General features: G+C 39.4%; 1 protein-coding gene and 1 long non-coding RNA gene across 2 annotated transcripts in view; one reads left to right on the top strand and one right to left on the bottom strand.

Annotated features, from left to right (window-relative positions):
• On the top strand, positions 1–20,821 carry DCAF13 (DDB1 and CUL4 associated factor 13). The gene is made up of 11 exons (XM_079984405.1): positions 1–143; positions 1,717–1,916; positions 3,286–3,393; positions 5,548–5,637; positions 6,910–7,065; positions 7,848–7,925; positions 10,631–10,713; positions 11,417–11,581; positions 15,820–15,955; positions 19,794–19,957; positions 20,600–20,821. Exons 1-11 carry the CDS (start codon positions 74–76, stop codon positions 20,685–20,687), a joined length of 1,338 nt encoding a protein of 445 aa, XP_079840531.1. The 5' UTR covers positions 1–73; the 3' UTR covers positions 20,688–20,821.
• The window catches only part of LOC307220592, a 20,704-nt gene continuing 9,452 nt past the window's right edge, over positions 12,874–24,125 (bottom strand). The window contains exons 2-3 of the long non-coding RNA XR_013840962.1: positions 14,523–14,556; positions 12,874–13,014 (exon numbers count right to left, since the gene is read on the bottom strand). This is a non-coding gene — a long non-coding RNA (uncharacterized lncRNA). The remainder of the gene's footprint in view (positions 13,015–14,522; positions 14,557–24,125) is intronic.

The following is a 24,125-nucleotide window of genomic DNA, read 5'->3' on the forward strand; positions in this document are numbered from 1 at the left end:
GTGGGCTGGCGGAGGGTAGCGGGGAGCACCGTTCCTTCTGCCATCGCCATCCCGACGCCCTCAGTCGCAGACGATGAAGGTGAAGGTGCTGAGCCGGAATCCGGATGATTACGTGCGGGAAACCAAGCAGGACCTTCAGCGAGGTGAGAAGGGGAGTTCTTCGAAAGGGCGGCCGGCTTTGTGTGGAGCGTCGATTCTTAGGAAGCGAAGTTTGGTTCCCTTTGCGATGCCGGAGCGGCTTCCATCCCCTGAAGGCGACTCCCGAGTCAGGCTGAGTTTTCCTTTTCTCTCTTTTGCATCGTGCGCCTCTTCAGGCTGGGAGAGATCTCAGAGTTGTTCTGCACATGGCATCTTCCAGAGAGTCATGGGAACTGAAGCTTGTCCAGGGTGTTGGGACTTGTAGCGACAAACTGCGGTTCCTATTCTTTCTTCCTTTTTCTTGGGGTGGGGGAAGGGGGGTTCTGTACTTTTAAAGTATGGTTAGTACATAGCTTTGCACTGTGCCCATTATCCAAAAACCACGACCGAAATTGGGGAGGGAATTCTTTTATACGTGTGAAGTAAAATTTGGTGAAGAAAATCTAAGGAGCACTGAGCACAGGGGTCTTTCCTCTCCCTCCCCTTCCTGTGACTTGGGTTGCATCTCGTTTGCAGTGATAAGGACTGTGCCATTTGCCCAGGTTGCTGGCACAATCTGGGACTTGTGTGACATTATGGTAAATTCTAATCTCATTGCGCAGAGCACTTGGATTATTGCAATGCATTCTGTGTGGGGCTACCCTCCAAGACTTGAAACTGCAACTAGTGATGCGGCAGCCTGATAAGTTAACCAGGACAGCGAGATGTATACATGAAACACCAATCCTAAAAGCAGTGCACTTGACTGCTTATGTGCTACCAGGCTCAACAACATCCTGGTACTGGCCTTTGAGGCCTACTCTACAGGACTGCCTTTTTCAGTACCAGACAATTTGATCCATAAGATCATTGTTGGGGTGCCGGGGGGGACGGACGGACACCCTTTTCATGGACCTCCGAAGGGCCTTCTCTAGTGGCGTGCTGACTTTGGAAAGCCTTCAGCTTGAAGATCTGTTTGTGCCCCTCCTTGCTTTACATAAATAGTTGTCCGTTAAATACATTTTTGTCTGGTTTTCCTGAATTGAAGTTACTTTGTTTTAATACTTAAGAGCTGCAGATGATTTTTTGGTGTGTTATAATGGTTCTCAGGTTTCTGGATTTTTTGTATGTTGGTTATTATATTTTATATATGATACGTGTCTTATGTTTTATATGTTATTGTATATTACTCTAGGTACTCTTGGGAGGAATGGTGATTTAGAAATGTAACTAACAAAAAGAAATAAGAAATTTGCTGAAACACTGGATATAATTCATGAACATGTTCTACATTCTCTGAGCAGTGTTGTTGTTTGCCTGATCACCAGTTTATTGAAATCTCAATTTACTACATTAAATAGATTGTGTATGTAGTGACTGATAGAAACATATATTAAAAAAATATATATATTTGAGGGCTGTTTATGAACAATGTATGTTCATTTAAACAGGATTCTTAATTTACTCAAAGCTAGTAAGGCTGATCTTATTAACTAGTAAGGGTGCCTTATTAACTAGCTACATAAGAGGCAAAAGGAAGCTTTATGACAGTAATCTTCTCTGTTGTTTTGTATGTTTGTATGATTATTTGGTTTATAGTTCCACGGAATTATGATCCTGCATTACATCCCTTTGAGGTTCCACGGGAATATACTCGGGCACTAAATGCAACAAAATTAGACCGTGTTTTTGCAAAGCCTTTTGTTGCATCATTAGATGGCCACAGGGATGGTGTTAACTGCATGGCTAAGCATCCAAACAGCTTGTCTACAGTTTTGTCTGGAGCATGTGATGGAGAGGTATGTATAATTGGATAAAAACAACAACCATAAAGTGTCAGATCATGTTTTTACTGTGGTTATTTAATTCTGCAAGAAATAGAACCTTGCATTTTAGTTATGTGTGTGCCTATAACTATGAGTAAGACTGCACTCTCAGTTTTAGTGCTTAGCTGCTATGCCCTGGAAAAAGGCCTATTTAGTGGAAACAAGCTATATTGGATTAAGGATACAGTACTTCAACTATTGCTCTTGTTTCCTAGTGTATGTTCTCCTTTCCTCTTGAGATAAGGTATTTGGGGAGAAGAGTAGGATGGAAACCTGTGACTTCAGGAAGTAATGATCCAATCATAGCATGAGGGATTGGATAACAGTAACTGGGTTGGTTTCAGTTGGTGTTGCCTGTGGATATAGCCATGGAAGGTGCCTAGTCCTGCAATTCTATATACAGGTACTAGGAAGTAAATCCCACTGACCTCCATTGGGACCTGTCCAAAAGCTAAATTATAACATTAAGTCTTAAAAACTGAACCACCAATTAAAAGTTACCGGTTTAACGCAAGTCATTCGAAGCTTCTATGGGCAAAATGCTCTGTTTTATTTGTCTGGTTTCTAGCCACAATTTTTTAAAATAAATTTTTTAATTTTCACAATTAAACATTATCATCACACAAGTATAAAAAGAGGAAAATAAACAAAAAAGAAGATAATAAAAAATAAGAAAATGAAATTAAAACATTTTCACACCATAATAAATTCATAATTCAGGATTACTTAGATCCCACGACTTCCCTCCACTCCCTTCCCTGGTTCTCTTGTATTTTCTTAATTTATACATGTCAGTAATTTCTAGTTTCTATCCACAATTGAGCAACTTCCTATATTTTGCTGACTGAAATATTGAAATAATGTTATAGCAGGATCACCGATTTTACTTATTCAGTCTGAGCTTAATGCAAGTTGCCAACAAATAAGAAGAAAGGGGGCTGGAAACCCTTGCTTACTGGGCTCTGGATGCTCTCGTGAGATCATATGGAATCATCCAAGATCTCATGGGAGCCTCCAGAGTTCTCATGTGACTGTCCCAGAGCCCAGCAAGCAAGGTGGGGGGCTTAAAAGCTATTTCCGTAAAGGGTTTACTGGGGTCTGGAGACTTTGTGGGGCCATCTGAGATGTCGGGTGGCTGGGCAGTTCTGGGGCTCATTCTGACTTTGTATGATTTTACCTTTACATGCAACTCCCAGAAATACAACCTTCACATAAGTTGTGATCACACTGTCCTGATCTCTAGATTTCAAAAGGGCATCACACCGTTTTGTAATATTGTTCCAAAAAACAGTTTTAACGCTGAATTGTTCAATAACAACATGCTGCTGTTTGTTTCCAATAGGTTAGAATTTGGAACTTGATGAAGCGTGAATGCACCCGTGCATTGCAGGCACATGAGGGCTTTGTGAGAGGAATGTGTACCCGTTTCTGTGGTACTTCTTTCTTCACTGTAAGTAGAATAGTGGGAATTATGGAGGAATATTAAAGTGCTTGGTATACTTCTTTTTCTTTGTTATTTTTCCCCCATTCTGTTTTCTAAATAATAGAATCAAGTACTTTTATTTTATAACTCTCGCTTACTACTGCAGCAGCTTATTTTTTATCTAGTTCAGGGGCAGGGAATCTCAGGCTTGGGGGAGTGGGTCAAATGCAGCCTTCCAGCCCTCTTTCACTGGCCCTTGGGTCTCTCCCCACTCTCCTAAAGTGCTTTTGCCTGGCTGAAATCTCCTTGAACTGCAATAATGCTTTTGCTTGTCTGGAGGTAGAAGTATTTTCGTAGAAACCTCTTGACTTTTGTGTGAGTGGAATGCAACCTCTTATACAAAGGTGAGTTATTATGCACATTTTTGCCTCTGACTTTACCCAAAAAGTTGAGCATGAGGGAATGTGATCATGCAGACAGAAGAAGGTTTCCCACCTCTTTAGGTTTTACTCTTCCATACTAATGCTACTTTCTTGGAGCATAAAGCAAGCCCAGGGGTAAGCCAATCCTCCAAACCACTCCTGCTATTTCAGAAATCTGCTGCTTTCTTTGAGTTTGAGGAGCAGGCACAATGTTCAAACAAATGTGTTCTCTGTTCGAAAAAACTATAGATTTACATATCCTCTTATTTAAATATCCTCTGTCACTATTGTAAGTCCAGTCACTCGGTACAAGTAATTCTTTTGCCTCTAGCAAACAGTTGAATAAAGTAATGGAGTCCTTGCAGTGTACTTCAGCATAATTAAATACAATCCCTCTTTAGTACAAACACGTATCTGTTGATGACTATTGTGAGACTTAAAATATTTTTATGGGTATTTTTTAATACCTGTTGTGCAGCCTAATCCAACTTGTATTTAGACAAAAGTAAGTCCCATGGAGTACTTGCATTGGATTTGAGTCTTGGGATAGATGTGCGGGAATATTTGCAACACTGTTAGAGCTAATAACTCTTCATTCATCATTTACTTTTCACAATTTGCAGTGTTCACTATGTTATTCACAGAAATACAGTAGCTTTCATAGCCCTTTTCCATAGAACTTTAAAAATGTTTAGGCATGCAGCTGGAAGGACAATAGTTTTGTCACTCACAATCAGTGAGTGAGGTCCCAAATAAGGAGAACTGGCAGTTAAAAATGATGAAATATGCAGAGTTAGCAGGTCTAACAAGTAAACATAGCTGTCAACTTTTCCCTTTTCTTGCGAGGAATCCTATTCAGAATAAGCGAATTTCCCTTAAAAAAAGGGAAACATTGACAGCTAGGCAAGTAAAATAAGAGAACAAGAATATCAAGTATATAAAGAGGAATGGAAAAATTTTGTGGCGTATTTGGATACAACTGTAAACATGTGCAAACATTAGTAGGATTGAGGTAAATTCAACAATATAACACATAACAAAGGAATAATAAAGAAATAAGGGAGCTAAATGGATATACAAGAATAGGTGGGGTGGGAAAATTAAAGGAACCAGGGAAGGGGAAGTTGTAAATGGCTGGTGTGTGTGTGTGTGTGTGTATGTATCTATAGCTATATCGATATGTGAGAATTTTGTCATTCAATCTGGAAGAAATGCAATCTGGCACCACAGTTATAATCATCATCATCACTTTTAATTTGTATACCTTCTTTCTATTTTACAATACCCAAGGTGGTTTGCAGGTTGAAGAAACAAAGAATGTACACCTTATAACAATCTAATCCAAGACAAAAATGTGATAATAAAACATAACTTGAAAATAAGCAACCTATATCAAATAAAGTAATATTCAACAATCCATTAGAATAGTATAGGATAATATTAAATATCACATATGAAAATTAAACAGAAATCCACTCTTAACAATTATAATTAATAATTTCCTGAACTATAATCAATAAAACAATGGCAAATCACAGTGCATAAAGTAATACAATACAAACTGAGAAGCAGAGACTGGAGGGTAGGGCAAGGCAGTTGGAAGAAGGCCTTGCCTGATGAAGTCTCTCCCCTCACAGTTCTTCCTCTAGGAAGTAAATTTAAGATTGACTATGCACACTTGTTACTTTCACATAAACGTCAGAAGGACTGAATTGTAACTCTCTTACTATGAATACAATGTTTTCTCCAAAATCATTAGGTTGGTGATGATAAAACAGTGAAGCACTGGAAAATGGAGGCGCCAGCTTATGGGGAAGCAGAAGAACCACTAAATACGATTCTTGGAAAGGTATTACTTTATTCATTGCCTTGTTTTGCTCTCCCTTTCCTTCTGTGTTTAAAGATTCAGATGAAGGTATTGTTTTACTTGAATACGAGCAGAAAACTATTGACCTTGGATCTGTAGTGTCAAAGATGATGTAGGTGTCACTGAATGCCGTTATCGGACAATATTCCCATAAGCTGAGTGCCCTTGCAATTCTGGTACAAAGCCTCTGTATGAGTTAGTTAATTTATTAGAGTTTTATTCTGGCCTTCAACAGAAATGGTCATGGGTTGTTTTTAAAAAAAAAGAGAAAAGAAGCATAATACACCTTAACCAAAATCATTAAAATAATTATCATAAATTACATAATTGGCATAAAATACCATAAATGTGAGTTGTCACATTTGTCAGCCACTAAAAATTCAGCAGGAAGATGAGTTTTCAACCCAGTATCTGGAAGAATACTAAGGGTGAGATTTAGGCACGGAAAGACCACTGAAAAGGCTGCAGGAAGAATCAGGTTGTAATTCCCTGCCATACCTCTTGTGTATTTGTGTCCTGGTGCAGTAAGTTGTAGAATTCAGCTGCATATATTCATGGTAGTGATAATTAATCCCATTTCCTTAAAGTTCAGCAAATAGGTGTGATATTTCCGTATTAAAAATTTCTGGATAGTGGATTAAGCTACCATTTAGCTTTTAAAAAATATGTCCCCTCAGGTATAGTGACTTGCTATCCTGTTGCCTCTGGTGGGATTTTATTTGAAAATGTGATTAAAAAAGCTTGTGCACACAAATGGGGGGAAAATGGTTGCAACTTTTGAAGACTTGTAGAGCTGTACCCATGGTTAACTGTATTTTTTTAAAAAAATAGCTATGCTGTACTGTTCTTCCTAACCAAAGTTACTGGAAATGACTAGCAAAATATCTGAATAAATAAAACAGACAATTGAGACCTTAAGGGTCTCTCATGAGATTGGGTTTCCTTACCGAGATTGCTGCTGTCTCTTGTACCTGCTGGCACTAGATGCAAGAGGGTGATGAGGCAAGGGTGTTTACAAGCCTCCACCCTGACGTCAGATGTTCCAGCTGCTATTCCGCTGCTGAATTTCTGGGTCACAGGAGGTTTCAGAAGAAATAAATCCTGCTCAGCAATGGTTGCTGAAGCAGGACTCCCTTACTCTGACTGTTTTGGATGTCTCTTGCGGTTCCTGGCATTGACACTAAGCACAAAACCCTCCGAGTATAAAACCAGCAATTCATTGTTGGTACTGTTTTTTATATTTGCATTTTAAAGACTGTGTACACTGGAATTGATCACCATTGGAAGGATCCTGTTTTTGCTACTTGTGGTCATCAAGTTGATATCTGGGATGAACAGAGAACCAGTCCTTTATGCTCTTTGACGTGGGGAGTTGATAGCATAAGCAGTGTCAAATTCAATCCAATTGAGGTAACAACTTATTTATATATATTCCACTGTAAGGACTGTCACTAAATGTTTTAGTACCAGCAACATAGTCAGCGTCGCTGTATAAAATGCAGTTGTATATCCTTTCAGAGGAGTTGGAGGATAACTTGGGTAGATAAAGGTGAAGGAAGATAATGAGTGAGGAGGGTGAAATCACAGGCGACAGCAGACCTTCTTGTCTGTGCTTTTTGCAAGTAGATTTTGAGGAGGGATTTTGGAAGGGGAGAAATGGCTTGATGGACAGTGAGGAGGTGGGGGTAGATGTTCACAGAAAAGGCAAAAGGAGCAGAACACAATCTTGGGTGGAAAAGTAGAGATGTTTAAAACTAAAAGTATTAGATTTCCCAATTGTAAAGTAAGATGGGGTCATGAACCCTAAAAAGGGCATCTGTTAACTATACATATCCAAGGATTACACTCATTGCACACACTGAGCAGTTTTAAGAGTTCCCCTGTCATTCCTTCCACCCACTCAGACTACTTTTAGATTCTCCTAGGTTTTAAAATCAGTTTAAAAGCATGAGATCTGGGAAATGTCTTGAGCTTTATCCCCTCCACATTATCTTTTTCTTTTTTAGCAACAGTAGATTAAATAAGATAGCTTATGTACTGCCGCTGAAAATTACACTGTTTAAAAGATAGAGCTGCTGGTTTAAACAAGACCTGTATATATTATACCTTTTCCAGTTAGCACTTACCAATTTAAGAATTTTGTTTTTTGCTTGACGATATTTACATTCCTTGATATGCAACTGATTTTTCAGATGTACCTTTTGGGAAGCTGTGCTTCAGACAGGAATATTGTGCTATATGACATGAGACAATCAACGGCATTGAAGAAGGTAATGCATAATCTTTAAGATCCTGTGACTGAAGTGTCTGTGTATGCATTCCCTGCACAAACCTTTTCATTTTGGAAGGGAAGTTATCTATTAAGTTCCACTGCTAAGGAGCTCCATAATTTTCATAGTTCTCGGTTGGGTGCAAGATTCTTTTAACATAGAATTCTTTGTCATGTAGCAGATAGAAAATGTAGCTTTTCTGAGCTCACTTTAGGCCAGCATTGAGAAGCCTTTGCCCACAAGGCTGTTTCCCCCCACATCACACCCAAATAAGGTGCAAATAAGGCAGATAAATATTTGACTACAAAGGAACAGTTGGCAGCCTTGAAATGTGCTCCCTAATTTTTCTTGGCAAGCAGGGATTTCTTTTGGATAAACAGGACTTTTCTAGCTGGATAAATGGGTCTTTACCACAAGTCTCCACTTGCTAGGGATTTAGTCTTGTTTTAAAAGTATTTGTTGTTTTTGTGTTTTTAAGTGTTTTAAATTTTATGTAAATTGCCTTGAGGTGGTGGTTTAAAAGGCGATTAATAATTGTGCAAATAATAATAATAATAATGTGGTGCATTTAATATTTGACACTGGGATTGGTTCCACTGGGGAGCTCCCACGCACAACCAATCCCTGCAGAAAGCGGGGCTTGCAGTCATTGCTGATCAACTGATCTGTACTGACGGCAACCCCTACGGTGTTTGGCTGCGCTCCAGAGCTGCCTATGGGAAGCTCCGACTGCATCTTATCCCTGTTGAAAGCAGAGGATCAACTAAAGGGATCTTTCATAGTAAGCTGGCCTGAGTTCAAGCTGGTCTACTTTCAACTGATGCCATGATGATGTCAGGTGATGGATGGGTAAGCACCCACCTATCAAAAGTAGCCTGTGCGGGGGGGGGGGCAGTGGGGTAGGGGAACAGCTGTTGGGCTGTATCCAGTTCCCCACCCCTGCTTTAGACTACTGTAGAGAGATAGTGAAGGTATGAAGAATGCTTTGAATACCTACCCTTGGAACTGTTGAGATCAAGCAGGCACCTTCACTGCACGCTTTTCGATGCCTGCTAAATACATTCTTGTTTAGACAGTCCTACCCAGAAGCTTCGAAAGTTGAGGTCATTATAATCTGTTTTAGTATCATAACTTCTGTATTTTTTTAAAAAAGTTTTTCAGTATTGCTGTATATGTTTTTTGATTTTATTGTTTTACCTATTTATACACCACTTTGAGGTTTTTATAATCAAGTGGGGTGGGTGGGTGTGTACACACATTAAAATAGTGCGGATTTGGAAAAGGACAGTACCATGGGACCTCTCCATACCCTTATGTGTCACACTTCCTTATACAGTGGTACCTCGGGTTAAGTACTTAATCCGTTCTTAACCTGAAACTGTTCTTAACCTGAAGCACCACTTTAGCTAATGGGGCCTCCTGCTGCCGCCGCGCCACCGCTGCACGATTTCTGTTCTCATCCTGAAGCAAAGTTCTTAACCCGAGGTACTATTTCTGGGTTAGCGGAGTCTGTAACCTGAAGCGTATGTAACCCGAGGTACCACTGTACTAATTTCTGTTTCTCTTAGGTTGTGAGTCAGCAAGCTGGATTCTCACTTTTTTTAACCTCTGTAAAACACTTAGGCTCCCTTTTTCCGAAATGTCACTGCTGTGGAAATGGAACATTTCAATACACAACATTGTCTGTGGATTAGAATAGATCATACAACACAATTGAAATTTTGTTGGTGTGGCTCAGTTCATGGTGTGGTTTGTTCAGTTATTTGGTAAATAAATGGTACAAGATCATGGTATGCAAATAGTTTCCCCACCAAAAAGGAGATATTCGAAGCCTCTTCAAGGTTCAGTAAAGGTGAAAGGTATTCACTGACTGAGGATAACAAACTTCCTTCTTTGGCTTACAATATCTCCCAGCTGTCGCTACTATTGCCTTTTAGAGTGGGACCGTACAGCATATGGACTGCTAAAGACTTTTCAACTAATCAGTCTTCTGCCAAGTAGGGGTCTGGCTAGAGTAAGTTGTCAGTTTTATCCCTTCAGCAGAGGATCAGGGCAGTCTCTTTTCATTGCCATCTGGCTTTTTTTCAAGCCTTGTTACAGAGTTTCTGATCAGCAAAGCAAATTACTACCAGTATGTTCCAGGGTCTGCATTTAAACCAATTAACATAATTTCACAATATCTACCCTCTATACAAGTCTGCCCCAAGTAAAAGAGGAGTGTCCAAGCCTGTAGTTTTCATTGGTGAACTACAGGTACATTTCATTGGTGAACTATTACCTCAGTAAAGGAATTGTCATCATATGAGAAAAAATTATTGTGCATTATAGTTCTCCTGATAGCTGTAGAAGCCTAGGTGAGTTTGAGATCATGGGACCTGTATTTTTTTTAGTAGTCGTGGCTTTCGTGAACAAGAATCCGTTGAACAAATACACTTGATATCTTGTAATGAGTACCTTATTTTGAATCTGCAGTTCTTGGGCTGCATCCTGAGTAATTTTTTGTTTTGTTTTTTTACTTGTCGGTTTCTTTACATACGCTTTGTTTTTGGGAAATTCTTGATGCTGACACCAGCATATTCTACATCTTGCACAGGCATGTTGAGAACTTGTGGAACTTGTACCAGTTGTTAATACATCTGTATAACTTCTAGTGATTGTCTAATAAATGTTTGAAAAATGTTTGAAAAATATTTAAATTTCCTCAGGTTATCTTGGATATGAGAACAAATACGCTTTGCTGGAATCCCATGGAAGCTTTCATTTTCACTGCTGCAAATGAGGACTTCAAGTAAGAATTATTGTTGCCTTACTTGCTCTCTATTTAGACTTCTGTAGTTATTCAGAACATTTGTAATTTTAAGTTTTGACTTCTGCTTTGTGTAAGGATATGATTTTTATAGAAGTTACAAGGAGGCTGTTGGATTTTAACTTTTATCTGGAATCGAAAGAGCTACTTATTTAAATAGTTTTTACTTGTTGGTTTTTCCATCTGTGTGGACCTTCAAGATGTCCAATATATGACAATCAATTTGGCAATTCCTTCAGGAACCCTCGGGGGAGGACAATGGAACAAAAAGCAAAGCAGAAACAAACAATGCCTGGATGAAATACTGGGCTCATAGATAAGGAGGGGGGTTCAATAGATCATTGCACGTGTATCAAGTTGAAGCTCACTCAGAGCAGAATTGGCCTCTAAGGGCAAAATGTACTCCTGGGGTCCAATGGGCACCTGCCATGCTTGCTTTGTAATTTATTTGTTCAGAGGAGTGTACAAGTAAAAATACAAAAATAGAAAAACTACTCCAGTGCTTTTAAATTCCTTTTTTTATTATGACACTTCATGATACAAGCAAAATGCTGTATCAAAGTCAGACATGTGAGTCCAAAGATTTTGAAAATACATTTGATTCAGCCCCTGGAAATGAAGCTTTACCTGAGCAATTGAACATAATGGAATAAAGTGTAAAGTCTTAACATCCTTTCTTTTGCAGCTTATATACTTTTGATATGCGATTTCTTGACAAGCCTGTAGTGGTTCATATGGATCATGTGTCTGCAGTCCTTGATGTGGATTACTCTCCTACTGGGAAAGAATTTGTGTCTGCCAGCTTTGATAAATCTATTCGCATTTTTCCAGTAGACAAAGGTCACAGCAGGTCAGTGATTTTACAAATAGGCTTCTCTTGGGACCCCCTCCTCCTTTCCCACCATTCTTAATGCTCTCATAAACTTACTTAATGTGTGTATTATCTTGAGGAAGGATATATCTTCCTACCAGTAGTTGTTTGTTGCTTGCACTGAAAAAGTAATAATTCACAGCTGTTGAATTTCCAGTTGAATTGTCCAGTATTTCAGTACTTCCTATTTGTTAGAATGTATATTGAATTTCCAAACTAAAATTGATTGGGTTCTAAATTGATTGGGTTGGTGCTGACCTTTAAAGCCCTAAACGGCCTCGGTCCTGTATACCTGAAGGAGCATCTCCACCCCCATCGTTCAGCCCGGACACTGAGATCCAGCGCCGAGGGCCTTCTGGTGGTTCCCTCATTGCGAGAAGTGAGGCTACAGGGAACCAGACAGAAGGCCTTCTCAGTAGTGGCGCCCGCCCTGTGGAACGCCCTCCCATCAGATGTCAAAGAGATAAAGAACTACCTGACATTCAGAAGACATCTTAAGGCAGCCCTGTTCAGGGAAGTTTTTAATATGTAATGCTGTACTGTTTTTAACACTGATTGGGAGCCGCTGGGGAGTGGCTGGGGAAACTCAGCCAGATGGGCGGGGTATAAATAATAAATTATTATTATTATTATTATTATTATTATTATTATTATTATACCTTAGACTAGCCTAATGACGGGCTCACTCAGTGGGATTTTTGCTTTTGTAAATCCACTCTTTCAAGAGTCTTGTGTCATGTATAATAGTGAGCTGCTCAAGAAACAAGTCACTTTTCTCTGCGTGGAGTGACTTTATTTCTTATGCCCTCTGTCAAATTCTCCTGTGGGGCTGGGGCTGGGAGAGGTCAACATCTGACCCACTGACAGGATCCATTTCCCTACCCCTACTTATATAAAGTAGCTCTGTTTTCCTTCAGAATAGAGCTTTGCCTCTCAGGAGTTCAAGATATTATAAAAATACATAATTAAAGGAAACAGTTAAAATAAAGTATTGACAGACTGTGTTGAGACACAGTAAAGTCATTCAAACTCAGAAAATAATGTATATGTGTATTAGTTGACTTCCAGGATCCACATAACCTCTTTAATGAGATCGTTTTAAAAAACATGAGTTTTGCATAGAAGTAATATTTTACTTATCAAATGCACATTGCTGAACTTATTTGTCTAATCCAGGAGGCTTCTTTCACAGTCCCAAGGGCTCATAAGCCATGGCATATTTTGTGTTCCTAATTAAGCCCTGAATGTGAAACTTGAGAAGACGGAAGAAATAAGAGATACTCTGTTTATTAAGTTCATTAAAAGCCCTTGGCAAATGAACCAGATGTTTGTGTGATTAAATGAAAGAATCAAGTTATTCACCCATATGCTATTGTATTGCTCTTGTCCTCAGAAGAGTGATTTTTCAAAACCTGTGACAAGCAAAAGGCACAAATAAAATATTTTTTTAAAAAGAAAGGGTTAGGTGAAAGAAGCATCAGAAATTGCATACAATTATTTTCTTCCAGAGATCAATAAGGAGAGTGGAGGGCACCAGTAAAGTGGTGTACTTTATTGGTAAATACTCTGTATAAAATAAAGTACTCTGTTTTATCAGAATGTCATGACTGCTGTTAAATATGTCATGAAGTTAATGATCTAATATGTTAAGGAGTGATTGGACCATTCTTTAAAAAACTAATAAGTTGAGCAAAGGGGAGACTTCCACTTTAGTTACTCTCTTTTGTCTACATTATATATGAAAAACAGTTAATCTCAATAAATTGAATTTGTTGGTTGTTATCATACTATAACCTTATTTTATATGTGCACAGCCCAAGACTCATGGGGCTCTGGCTTGGTTGTGAGGTCCTCCTGAACTCCTAAACTCATATATAAGCGTGCACATATGAACATACTTCTTTTCAGGCAAACCTCACTGAAAATATTGGGTGAGATTCAGTATAGCAGAAGAGGGTATCCACTACAACCCCCTGTGCACCCCCAAAATCTGCTCTGGTGCTTTGGGAGACTCCTCTTGGGCAGTTTTTTGGGGCATGCAGGGACTGGAAGGGGAGAAGAGAAACCACAAGTCTAATTACACAAGCAGATTTCCATCAACTAGAGGATGAATATTGTTTGATGTTGCCCACTGTTTATAGTTGAAACTATAAGCACCAATTAAAATTATATAACACTATATGATATCAATCTGTATAATAAAATGGCCAAGACATACTTCAAAACTGCATCTCCCTTCACCTCAGAGCAAGATTGTTTTTTTAGTAGCCCTGTGGTGGCAGTGAATAATAAAATAAAGCTATGAATATGTATTCATGATTGTAATGTGCTTTGGTTGCATTCCGATCTTAATTGAAAACAAATTAGACTACTGGGGACATAAGCAAAGTCTCCATGTAAGTAGTAATTATCATCTATAGCTGTTCTATGTCTGATGTATTTATTTTTAAACAGTAGACTTGAATGAAGAAAAAATATAGGTTACAATAAATAATATAACCAAATGAAAATAATTGTAAATTGTACATAGTTGTTAAATAATTACAAGGTGGGTACTCTGCGCCTTTATAAATATTTTAGAGTATAATTTAAATCAGAACAGAGTACTTGCTCTAATTTAAGGCATTATATCGAAGAGTGGAACTCATTTTGCGTAACATTGCTTTTGCAGCTCCTTTTTTCTCTCCCCCAAAAAGCTATTCCTGTGGATTGAGGGACCCTTTGGAATAATGTTGCTGCTGCTTGTTGTTGTTAATTATTATTATTATTTGATGATGATGATGATGATGATTATTGAATTGTCTTACACATGTTTCAAGCCAATGTGCAAGATACAAGAAAAGAACTATTAAAAAACCCCAGTTAAAACCAAAAGAGAAAACACCAGCAGATATATATTTTAAAAATACAAATCAGATACCTTAGCAGGGACACATTCATCCAGCTTGGAATGCCTGTTGGAGAAAAAATGTTCACAGTATCATCTAGGTTTCATCAAGATAGGCTCTGCTGAGTTTTATCTTTGCTGCCACAAGCCAAACTGGTCATGTGACTTTCAATGACATATGTTTCAGGGTTTTTTTGCACTTAAGCAGAACTACAACCAAGCAGGTGTTGACTGAGTTTCTGACTGAATGTCAAAAGCTGATCTATATAACAGCTTCAATGCCTGGTATTGCCAACTGCACACCTAGTTAATGGAAGCTTAGCTGATAGTTACACCCCCCCCCCAAAAAAAAATCAGTTTGGTCTTCCATGTGCTCAGAGTCATGAGAACAGGCTAGAAGTTGTCATTATTAGCACAGAAGTGATTCACACGACCACTGTTTATCTCATCTGTGTATTCTGGTAACAGACATCTTCCTTGAGGTGTTGGGTAAGGGCCCCAGAGATACCGTATTTTTTGCTCTATAGGACACACTTTTTCCCCTCCAAAAATTAAGGGGAAATGTGTGTGCGTCCTGTAGAGCAAATGCAGGCTGTGCGGCTAAGCCCAAAGCCAGAACAGGGAGACGGAGCGCTGCGCAGCGCTCCCTCTCCCTGTTCTAGCTTGGGGTTAGCTGCGCAAAGCCTCCCCAGGGCAGCAGGGTGCCTTCACCCCGCTGTCCTGCGGAGGCTACGAAGGCTGTACGAAGGTGGGGGGAAGGCTGCAACGCCAGCCCCACAAGCTCGAGGGGCAGCAGGAAGGTGTGTGACACCTTCGCGCTGCTCCCCGACCTGGTCTTTGGGGCTGGCGGTGGGGGAAAGCAGCACTTCCCCTCGCCAGCCCCAAAGAGCAGGTCAAAAGGGAACCCAAAGCCTCCGGAGCCCAACAGGAACTCCCGATGGGCTCCGGAGGCTTCGGTTGAATGCACAGAACGCACCTTGTTTTAGAGGGGGAGAACAAGAAAAAAAATATTTTTTTCCTGTTCTCCCCCTCCTATGGTCCAGTGCGTCCTATGGTCCGGTGCGTCCAATAGAGCGAAAAATATGGTAATTATTTTTGAGTCTTTTGTATGCAGTTAGTAATTTCTGAGGATTTAGGTGGTGCTACATATTGTTTAATTTGTCTGCAATACACGTTGTATACCTTAAAAATAAACTTATTGGTCCCTTTTATGAATAAAAAAATAACACTTTCCAGTGTTGAAAGGAAAATGCATGATGAAAGAAAACATCAGTATAAATGTTCCAATTTAATAGGTGTTTTTGTTTGTTTGTTTGTTTGTTTGTTTTAGAGAAGTCTATCATACAAAGCGAATGCAGCATGTCATTACTGTTAAATGGACATCTGACAACAAATATATCTTGTGTGGCTCTGACGAAATGAACATTCGTTTGTGGAAAGCTAATGCTTCTGAAAAACTTGGTGTGGTAAGTAAATTCAAATTATATTTTAAAAAGTGAATTAAGGTGACAAAATTATATTTATGTATTTAAAATGCTGATCTTTAATTTGGCTTAGTTGTATGCATGATAATCTTTCATTGCAACTAGCATGCCTTGAGTTTGCTCATATATTATGTTTACCATATATTATGGTATATATTTCTATCAATTTAATATAACTGTTCAGTGGCTCAGTTCACATGTACTGCTAAGAGCAAACCATGTGTTAGCATGAGGCTGTGGGTTCTCAGAGAGGTTATTGCTGCCACTGCAGTCCTCCCCCATTTCCACGGCAGTACCTGGGGCTCCGGCTCTTTGTTTTCTCCAGATTGTCTCCTCCAGATTTGTTGGGAGCGAGACAAATGATAAACCTCAGTTTTTTATGACACATTAAATCAGACTGGTTTAGCACTGGGTAGTGCAGCAGTGGGACTGGGGGAGGAGTGCAGAAGTAGCTGTTTGGCTAAATGCTCCTCAAGAGAGTAGAGTTGATCATTCAGCTCCATGCTCATGTGATACTGCCAAAGATTAAGCTTCTGAAGAAAAAAATGCAATAATATTTAATGCATAGGAAGTGTCATGCAGGCTAAACCTTTTTTTTATTTAAAGAAACCAATATGAATAAGAGGAGCTTCTCCATCATTGCAGAATTCTCCTCTGTCAGATGCAGTGCACAATTTTACTTGACGTTTGGATTAGACCTAAATACACTGCTTAGGTTGTGGCTTTCATAGTTGATGAGTGTTTATTTGACTGGTAGTTGTACTTTGACACTGAGGCTGCTCAAGTATTCATCATTTCTGACATTCATGTTTCCTTTGCTTCATTAATGTATTTGGCGTTGAACTCATTACGTAAAATCAGTGGAACACTCTAGCAAGAACAGCATCTCTGCAGGAGCCAGAGGCGCTTACCCTGTCTACACTCCACTGACGATTAAGCCTATGATATTCTGGGTAACTGTGGTGGAGATAAGTGACATCTAGTTGTTACAGCTGCAGGAGAGTGTTCTTTAAAAAGGACTGTGCTGCTTTCCAAAATAGAAACTTTACGTTTCTGCATCTATGTAATGCAGACTTTGTGAAAGCAAATCTGCTTTTACATTGCAAAAGTTGTACGCAATTGAATAAGTTACATGAGATGGGTATTTTAAATATCTAATGCGGCGCACCTGATACAATTTAGACACGCTGCACGCTAATCTTGGGTATCTTCTTCACAAAGAGAAAGCTACAGTTGTGGTCATGATAATGTAAATGAACTAGTAATTACAAGTATTCACTCATTGTAATGTTTTGTAGAACTCTCTTGGATTGTATAACAATTAGTATGGGGTTTAGTAATTCAATGAGCTTTTATAGCCCAGTCCTTTTGAGCTTCTGTCTGAAGTAGTAGCATATAGGCACAAATATAATATTTGAAGTGCTAGTGTGAGGCCTTTGCTTCTGCCTTTGCTATATAATAACAGGAATCATCTTTAATCTTGGATCATAGTCTCACAAGCCCAGGACAGCCCTCAAAGCTGATGCTTTGGATGAATTTAGTCTCGCCTGTTTGCGCTAACAAGAGCAAGTTGTCAATATGCGTTGAACTGAGGTCAGGGAGGTGATGATACAATTGTGCATTTGCTTTTAAAAAAAGAGATATTGAGATTTCTGTTCTAGGTGTTTATAACATGATGGGGCTATGAACATAATGTGAATATCAGGTGCAGTTCATGCCTAATCCTGAGACATGCCCCTGGCTTCTGCTCTACTGCCATTTTGGGAAAATTCATGCTATATTTTATATTGTACTGACCTTTGTATGAATGCCCCTCATCATGGATGTTACCCTGTCACTTTTCCTCCTATTGCAAGCTCCCTTCCCTCTCCTCCCCTTCCTGATTTTGCACACATTCACCTACGCAGTAATTCAGGAGTGCTGTGCATATAAACTCACAATATTGGTTTTGTCTGCAGAAGGAGCAGAGTTCTATCAGCAACCATTTTTTAAAGTAATTGCCTTTAATTAAAATGAAAGCCTTTTAATTTGGATTGCATTGACAATTTGCACTGCAGGAATGCCTGGAATGTATTGCTGACTAAACAAACTATTATGGGATGTCTTGAGATAATGACCAAGGAAAAATAACGCATGTAATTTGTAAAGGATTACTGTATTTCATTCCTGTAAATGTCTGCTAACATTGATTCAATTTAATATCTTATATTTGAGAGCTAAGACAACTCCAGCTGTTTTCCTCTAGAGCCCCAAAAGGTGACTTTCTTTATTCGTGTATGTTGGTGAAATCATTAGGGGTTTGGCATCAAGATGCTTAGGTTTTGACTCTATAGGTGAACAACCCCCCTCCCATTAATTCACTAGACCCTTTTATAGATATAGAAGAAAAAAAATCAAGGTGTCCAGGAAGAGAGGCTAATTGAAACCGTCCTACTCAATTAATAAAATAAGCTATACCTAACTAAGCAGCTGACTAGAATGGGCTTCTGCTTCCTTGCTTCCAGCAAAAAATTATTCCTACTCTAAAACACTGGAGTGATGAAATTCTGCGTAGATTGCCAGTAAAGTGATAACAAATAGGCAGCCATTTTATAAAGTATGGCAAACTTAAATAATAAATATGTAAGTTCTTGCGTCAACTTCAGGTGCAAGTATTTATCCATTTGTGATTGGATCCAAAGGTGACCTTCGTAGATAGACTTTGATCCAGTTGTGGTACCTGCTAACAAAATTGGGCAGAATGTGACTTCTAGTTATTTCCCCTGCAGCTTTCTATCCACATCATCTCCCACACTGAAGAGGGTTCTTCAACCCTCTGGGGCAAAATTTCAGGCGGAAGGGGGGGATCTGTAAAAATCACCTCCTCTCCCCACTCCTTCCATTAGTGGGTGCTGTGAGTGGAACTCTCCTCACAGGGTTATTGGAGCCCTAAGATGCCTGCTGAAAAATCCAACGAAAAAATAGGTCATGCGTTGGACTGAGTAACTTGGGGGTGGTAGCATTAATGTAAGTAAGATGGGTTCCCACAATGGTTTTAGGTAGCACTTTTAAGCAGACTTACTTGAAAACAAGTTCTACTAGTTCTTGGTTTTTCTGAGCGTCCAATAAGCTTTGACTACATTTTTGCCCATTTCTGTTCCACTGCTATTGGAACGAACTATTTATTTATTGAATTTCTATACCGCCTTTTTGCCTAGGCACACCAGGAGTTTTACAGTTACACAGTTTTGCCACTCACTCATCTGCAGTTAAAAATGAAGCATGAACAGCCCCCTTCCTCCAGCCCCCCTCCTTCCTTCTCACGAGGCAAATTATGTTTTTTGGCAAATGGCAGGGAGGGGGTAGTTTGCCTGGCATAGGCCCTGATGGTATCTCTGCTTCCCTCTGAAATAGACAATTAATCCACTCCAGGGACTACTTCATATTTGCTGCCTCTTCTAATGGGCAGGGTGATTGCAGTTAATTGGAGGGTTATTTAACATGTGATGTTTTATTCCTTCTTACTACTCTTTCTGTCCCCTCAACCTGAATAGTCCACTTGTGGGGGATGGGAGAAGAATATACAGTTTCTAGTACATCTTTTAAAGAATCCAGATTCTTTTTCTCTCATGCTTGCACAGTGTGGATTGCACAATTTTAGCTGATATTTGCCAGGTTCTTGGAGATCTGGCAGTGACAGTTTTGTACCTGTTAGCAGACACACGGGAACCAACAATACTTCTTGTGGAATTGCACACTTCTAAAACTGTTCTGTCTTGCTTTATGGAATAAGTCATCTTTACCACCTGCTCAGTTTTAACACCAGGGTCTGTTTCTGTAGCTTCTTCCTCGGGAAAAAGCAGCTATGAACTACAATGAGAAATTGAAAGAGAAATTCCAGCACCACCCCCAAATCAAACGTATAAGTCGCCATCGACACTTGCCAAAGATGATCTACAGCCAGGCCAGAGAGCAACGCATCATGAGAGAAGCTCGTCGGCGAAAGTATGTTATTTCTTAACTTTACCTTGTTAAATTAGCTGTTATATTGGGCCATTCTTTCAGTTAGCCCAGCAACACTTTTGAATAGATTTAGAGGAAACTTGCTAACTTGAAGAGCAGTTCAGTTTACTCTTTTCTATTGAAATTTTACCAAAATGAAAGAAATCTGTACAGGAGTCTATTGGCAAGCTTTAATTATTTTAGTTGGACTAGAGGATGTATTGGTTCTTGCAAATGATTCTGTAACATTTATTTGTTAATTTAAGCAATTAGATTGCATGAGGCAATGGGGTGGAAAGGGAAGGCAAAGTGGTGGTAAACACTCACAATCAAGAGAAAAGGAACAGGTGGTTTCTCCATGGAACAAAATAGACAATCCTTAGAAATAGTAGAGAACACTATAAAATACATTATTCAGTTTTGTTTTAATTGAATCTGTTGCCTAAAAGAAGCAACTCAAAATGAGTTTCTGCCCAAGTTTATGATCTAGCAGCCAGTTAGTGATTTTCCAAATACAGTAGGGCATTTTCAGTATATTGTTTTTTAGAAGCAATGTAGAGTATGGTCAGTTAAGTACTTTGTTTTTTAAATAAAATTATACCCCTTGTGGCTGAAATAATCTAATTTTGATGTTTCTTATTTTAGGGAAATGAATCGCCGGAAACATAGCAAGCCTGGATCTGTACCGCTTGTGTCAGAGAAGAAGAAACACATTGTAGCTGTAGTGAAATAATAGTTTATATAATGCCTGTTTTATTGGTTGAATTCTTAAAGACAATGTGCACATCCTTTTACTTTTACCTTTTAAATGTCTCCATTACTATTGTAATGTTTGGATTTTGCATTAAAAAGGCATTTAAAATTTTATATCTAGATATGCTACTGATATAGTTTAGGTTAATTTTGTGACCTCCAATAGCATTTCATTCTGTTGTACCTTCTGTCAATCCAATTTTGTGTCACCTGAAAAAGAGACACAGTGTTGTATCCACTGCCAAAAAGGATGAACAACTTCACTATGCAACAAGCAGCTTTCCCTTTACTAGAGACTACATAAGCATTCAACGGGACGCGGGTGGCGCTGTGGGTAAAAGCCTCAGCGCCTAGGGCTTGCCGATCGAAAGGTCGGCGGTTCGAATCCCCACGGCGGGGTGCGCTCCCGCTGCTTGGTCCCAGCGCCTGCCAACCTAGCACCCACCAACATAATTGGGCAGTTGTCAATATGTGATATTAAAACAAAGATTTGTGTTGAATAGTAACTTTGTAGTTGCCTAATTTAAAGCCTGAAATTTCTAAACTGGAACAGAAAAAATAGACATAACCATTTTGAATGTGATTAACAGCAAAATGTTGATACCTGTTGTTGTACGTCTAGTTACCGTATTTTTCGCCCCATAGGGCGCACCGGCCCATAGGGCACACCTAGTTTTTTGGGGGGGAAATAAAGAAAAAAAATTATTCCCCCCCCCCCGCCAGGCGCGGGGCTGGGGTGGGGGAAGCCCGAGCTTCGCCAGCCCCCAGAACAGGCTGCTATCCGCAAGCCTAGGGAGCCCGGTGGGAAGTTGCGCCGGTCTCCTCAGGCTTCGGGCAGCAGGCTGATATCCACAAGCCTAGGGAGCCCTGCGGGAACTCCTGCGGGCTCCCCAGGCTTGCGGATTGCTTCCTGAAGCCTGGAGAAAGCCTGCATTCGCCCCATGGGACGCACACACATTTCCCCTTCATTTTTGGAGGGGAAAAAGTGGGTCCTATAGGGCGAAAAATACAGTACTTTTATTGGAACATGATCAAGACAAAATTAAGAACTTATTCACATCAATTTCAGTTTAAGAGCTAAGCAAGATCTGAACGTCTTTATTATAATCAGTGGAGCTTTTAAAAGTTATTGACTGGCAGGATCAGGTCTTTTATTTATTTATCTGTTTGAATTTTTAAAATAACTAAGTTTGCTCTTGAAAGAGAGTGAAATGTTAACCAAGCCTCAGGCAACAGCTAACAGTAAATTAAAGTTGCTTTAATCTTATGGTCTCTGGGAATTATGGACCTATGACCCCAGTAGGATATTGTGGACCTTCTTGATGGGTAGGGAAGAAGGTCTGCCCCCAGAGGCCACATTAATGCAGATGTAGAAACCTGAGTAGCTGAGCTCCTTGTATGTGGGTGGTGCATTCATGATGGCAGTCGGGAATTATAGTTATTCTGTATGAGCATTGCATTCAGTGTGCTCTTGAGCAGATACTTCAGCCATACCAGGAATGTTGTCTGTTTTCTAGACACCTGCCAGTCTGGTATGGAGGTGTAAGATCAGATCCCTGCTCTGCTTTGGAAATGGGCAGAATGGAGGAGAGGGTGTGAAATGAAGTACATATTGAGTCTACTTAACTAAGCAAAAGAAAGCTAACTTCATGTTTACTGTGTGATTCATTTGTTGCCCTCTCAATTTGTTACCTGAGTTATAGCAGCATAGTTCATCATTAAGTGGCCAGATAGAATTGGCTCTAAGCTCAATGTTGTAGAGATCAATTAAATCAACTAGAAATTTTGTTTATTATAAATTAAGAGTATTATACTAATGGCTTATCAAGAAAGATGTGAGAGAAGCCGTGGTTCTGTTTACACTCTTGCAGCTCCTCAATTTCGGCGTGAGATATTTAGAAAATGTAAAGACTATTTTTCAGTCACAGCCATGTTGAAAGCAGAGAAAACTGGGGAGAAGCAAATAAGTTAAATCATTTAACAGATTCTTTTTTGCAGAGGGAAAAGTAAATTGGGAGTTTCCTTCCTTAAAGTGTTTAGCGATAAGTCTTCCTTGATTTGGCTCACATGTTCAGCTTTTAAGTACTGTAAATAGCCTGCACGCAATAGACCTCACCACTTGCAAGATGTGATGTGAGGATAGTTTAAAGTAGATTGCGAAGAACTTTAGAAAGTAATGTGGTGGAATGTCTGTGTGGAATTGAAAACCTATAAAGATACTTCAAAATAAAATCCAGGAGCAGGACCCAGTAAAAATTCTGCCCTACTCAGATTTTTCTTGAAAAATTCACATAGACTATTTGTGATGTCCTCCATAGGAATAATTCATTAAGTACTCCTGAGACAGAAAGTACTGATCCCATATTGTTGCATCTCCAAGTAATGCTGGAAAAGAAACTGAAACACTTGAAGAATCTCTGCCAATCAGTGAAATCAGTGGGAAATGGACCAGTAGCCTGACTTCATTTAAGGCAGACTTTGTTTCTGTGATTTCTGCAATAATTTAAACCGTCTGGGGGGCATTGATTGATACTAAACTGGCCAAACATTTACTAACAGTTGCCTTGTTTTCTGCTTGTAGTTATAGCTCAGAAAATATCTGTGCAGTTTCCCCCGCAAATGATCATCAAGCCCTGTGGTGATGGCCTGGAACTTTGCATTGTGTGTGCTATTCATTACCTACTTCCAGTTCTATCAGTTGCTACTTATTCCCTGTGTCGAGTCATAGTGAGCTATAATCGGCTTCTCTAGGAGAAGTGTTTCTAATTGTGGGATTGGGTTAACGATCTGTATCTGAGCCTTCAGCAAGGAGCTTTTTGCATCTTAAGTGACAGGAGTAGGATCAGCATGGTCCTAAGTGCTAATTTTTCTGAAGAGAGCTCTGCAGAGGATTTTATCCATAGGAACAAAAGACCTGAAGAAGGAAGGGGACGTTGACCATAGGAAAATGCTGCATCGTAGATGAGATGGAAGTAGCACATCAGCAAATTTCTTTACCAGACTGTGTTGATGACAGGAAATGATTTCTCATGCCATAAGCATTCAGGACACAATAAGCCAAAATTATTTTTCCTACAAAGCAAGTAATCTAGTTTTTAAAATTGAAGGAGAAACATTTAATTGGTACAGCTGGATAAATAAAGGTGTATTTATAGATAAGCTATTTGAGGAATAGAGCCTGTTGGGTTTTTTTGAACTAGTTAAGGCAAAAATTTAACCTTTGTGAGCAAATCCATGGACAATATTTGCAGCTGCATCTTTTTGCAATAGAGTATTTGCAATCAGAAAATACTGGGATGTTTCTGATAAACCCATGTTTCAAAATAATCCTCCTCTTTCTGGTTGTCTCTGAAGCTCCAAAAACATCAGCGAAAAAAGCATAGAGTAAATAACTGCATTAAAATGGCAATCTCAAAAT

This window comes from Podarcis cretensis (assembly GCF_951804945.1).
Source record: "Podarcis cretensis genome assembly, chromosome: 7".
NCBI lineage: Eukaryota > Metazoa > Chordata > Lepidosauria > Squamata > Lacertidae > Podarcis > Podarcis cretensis.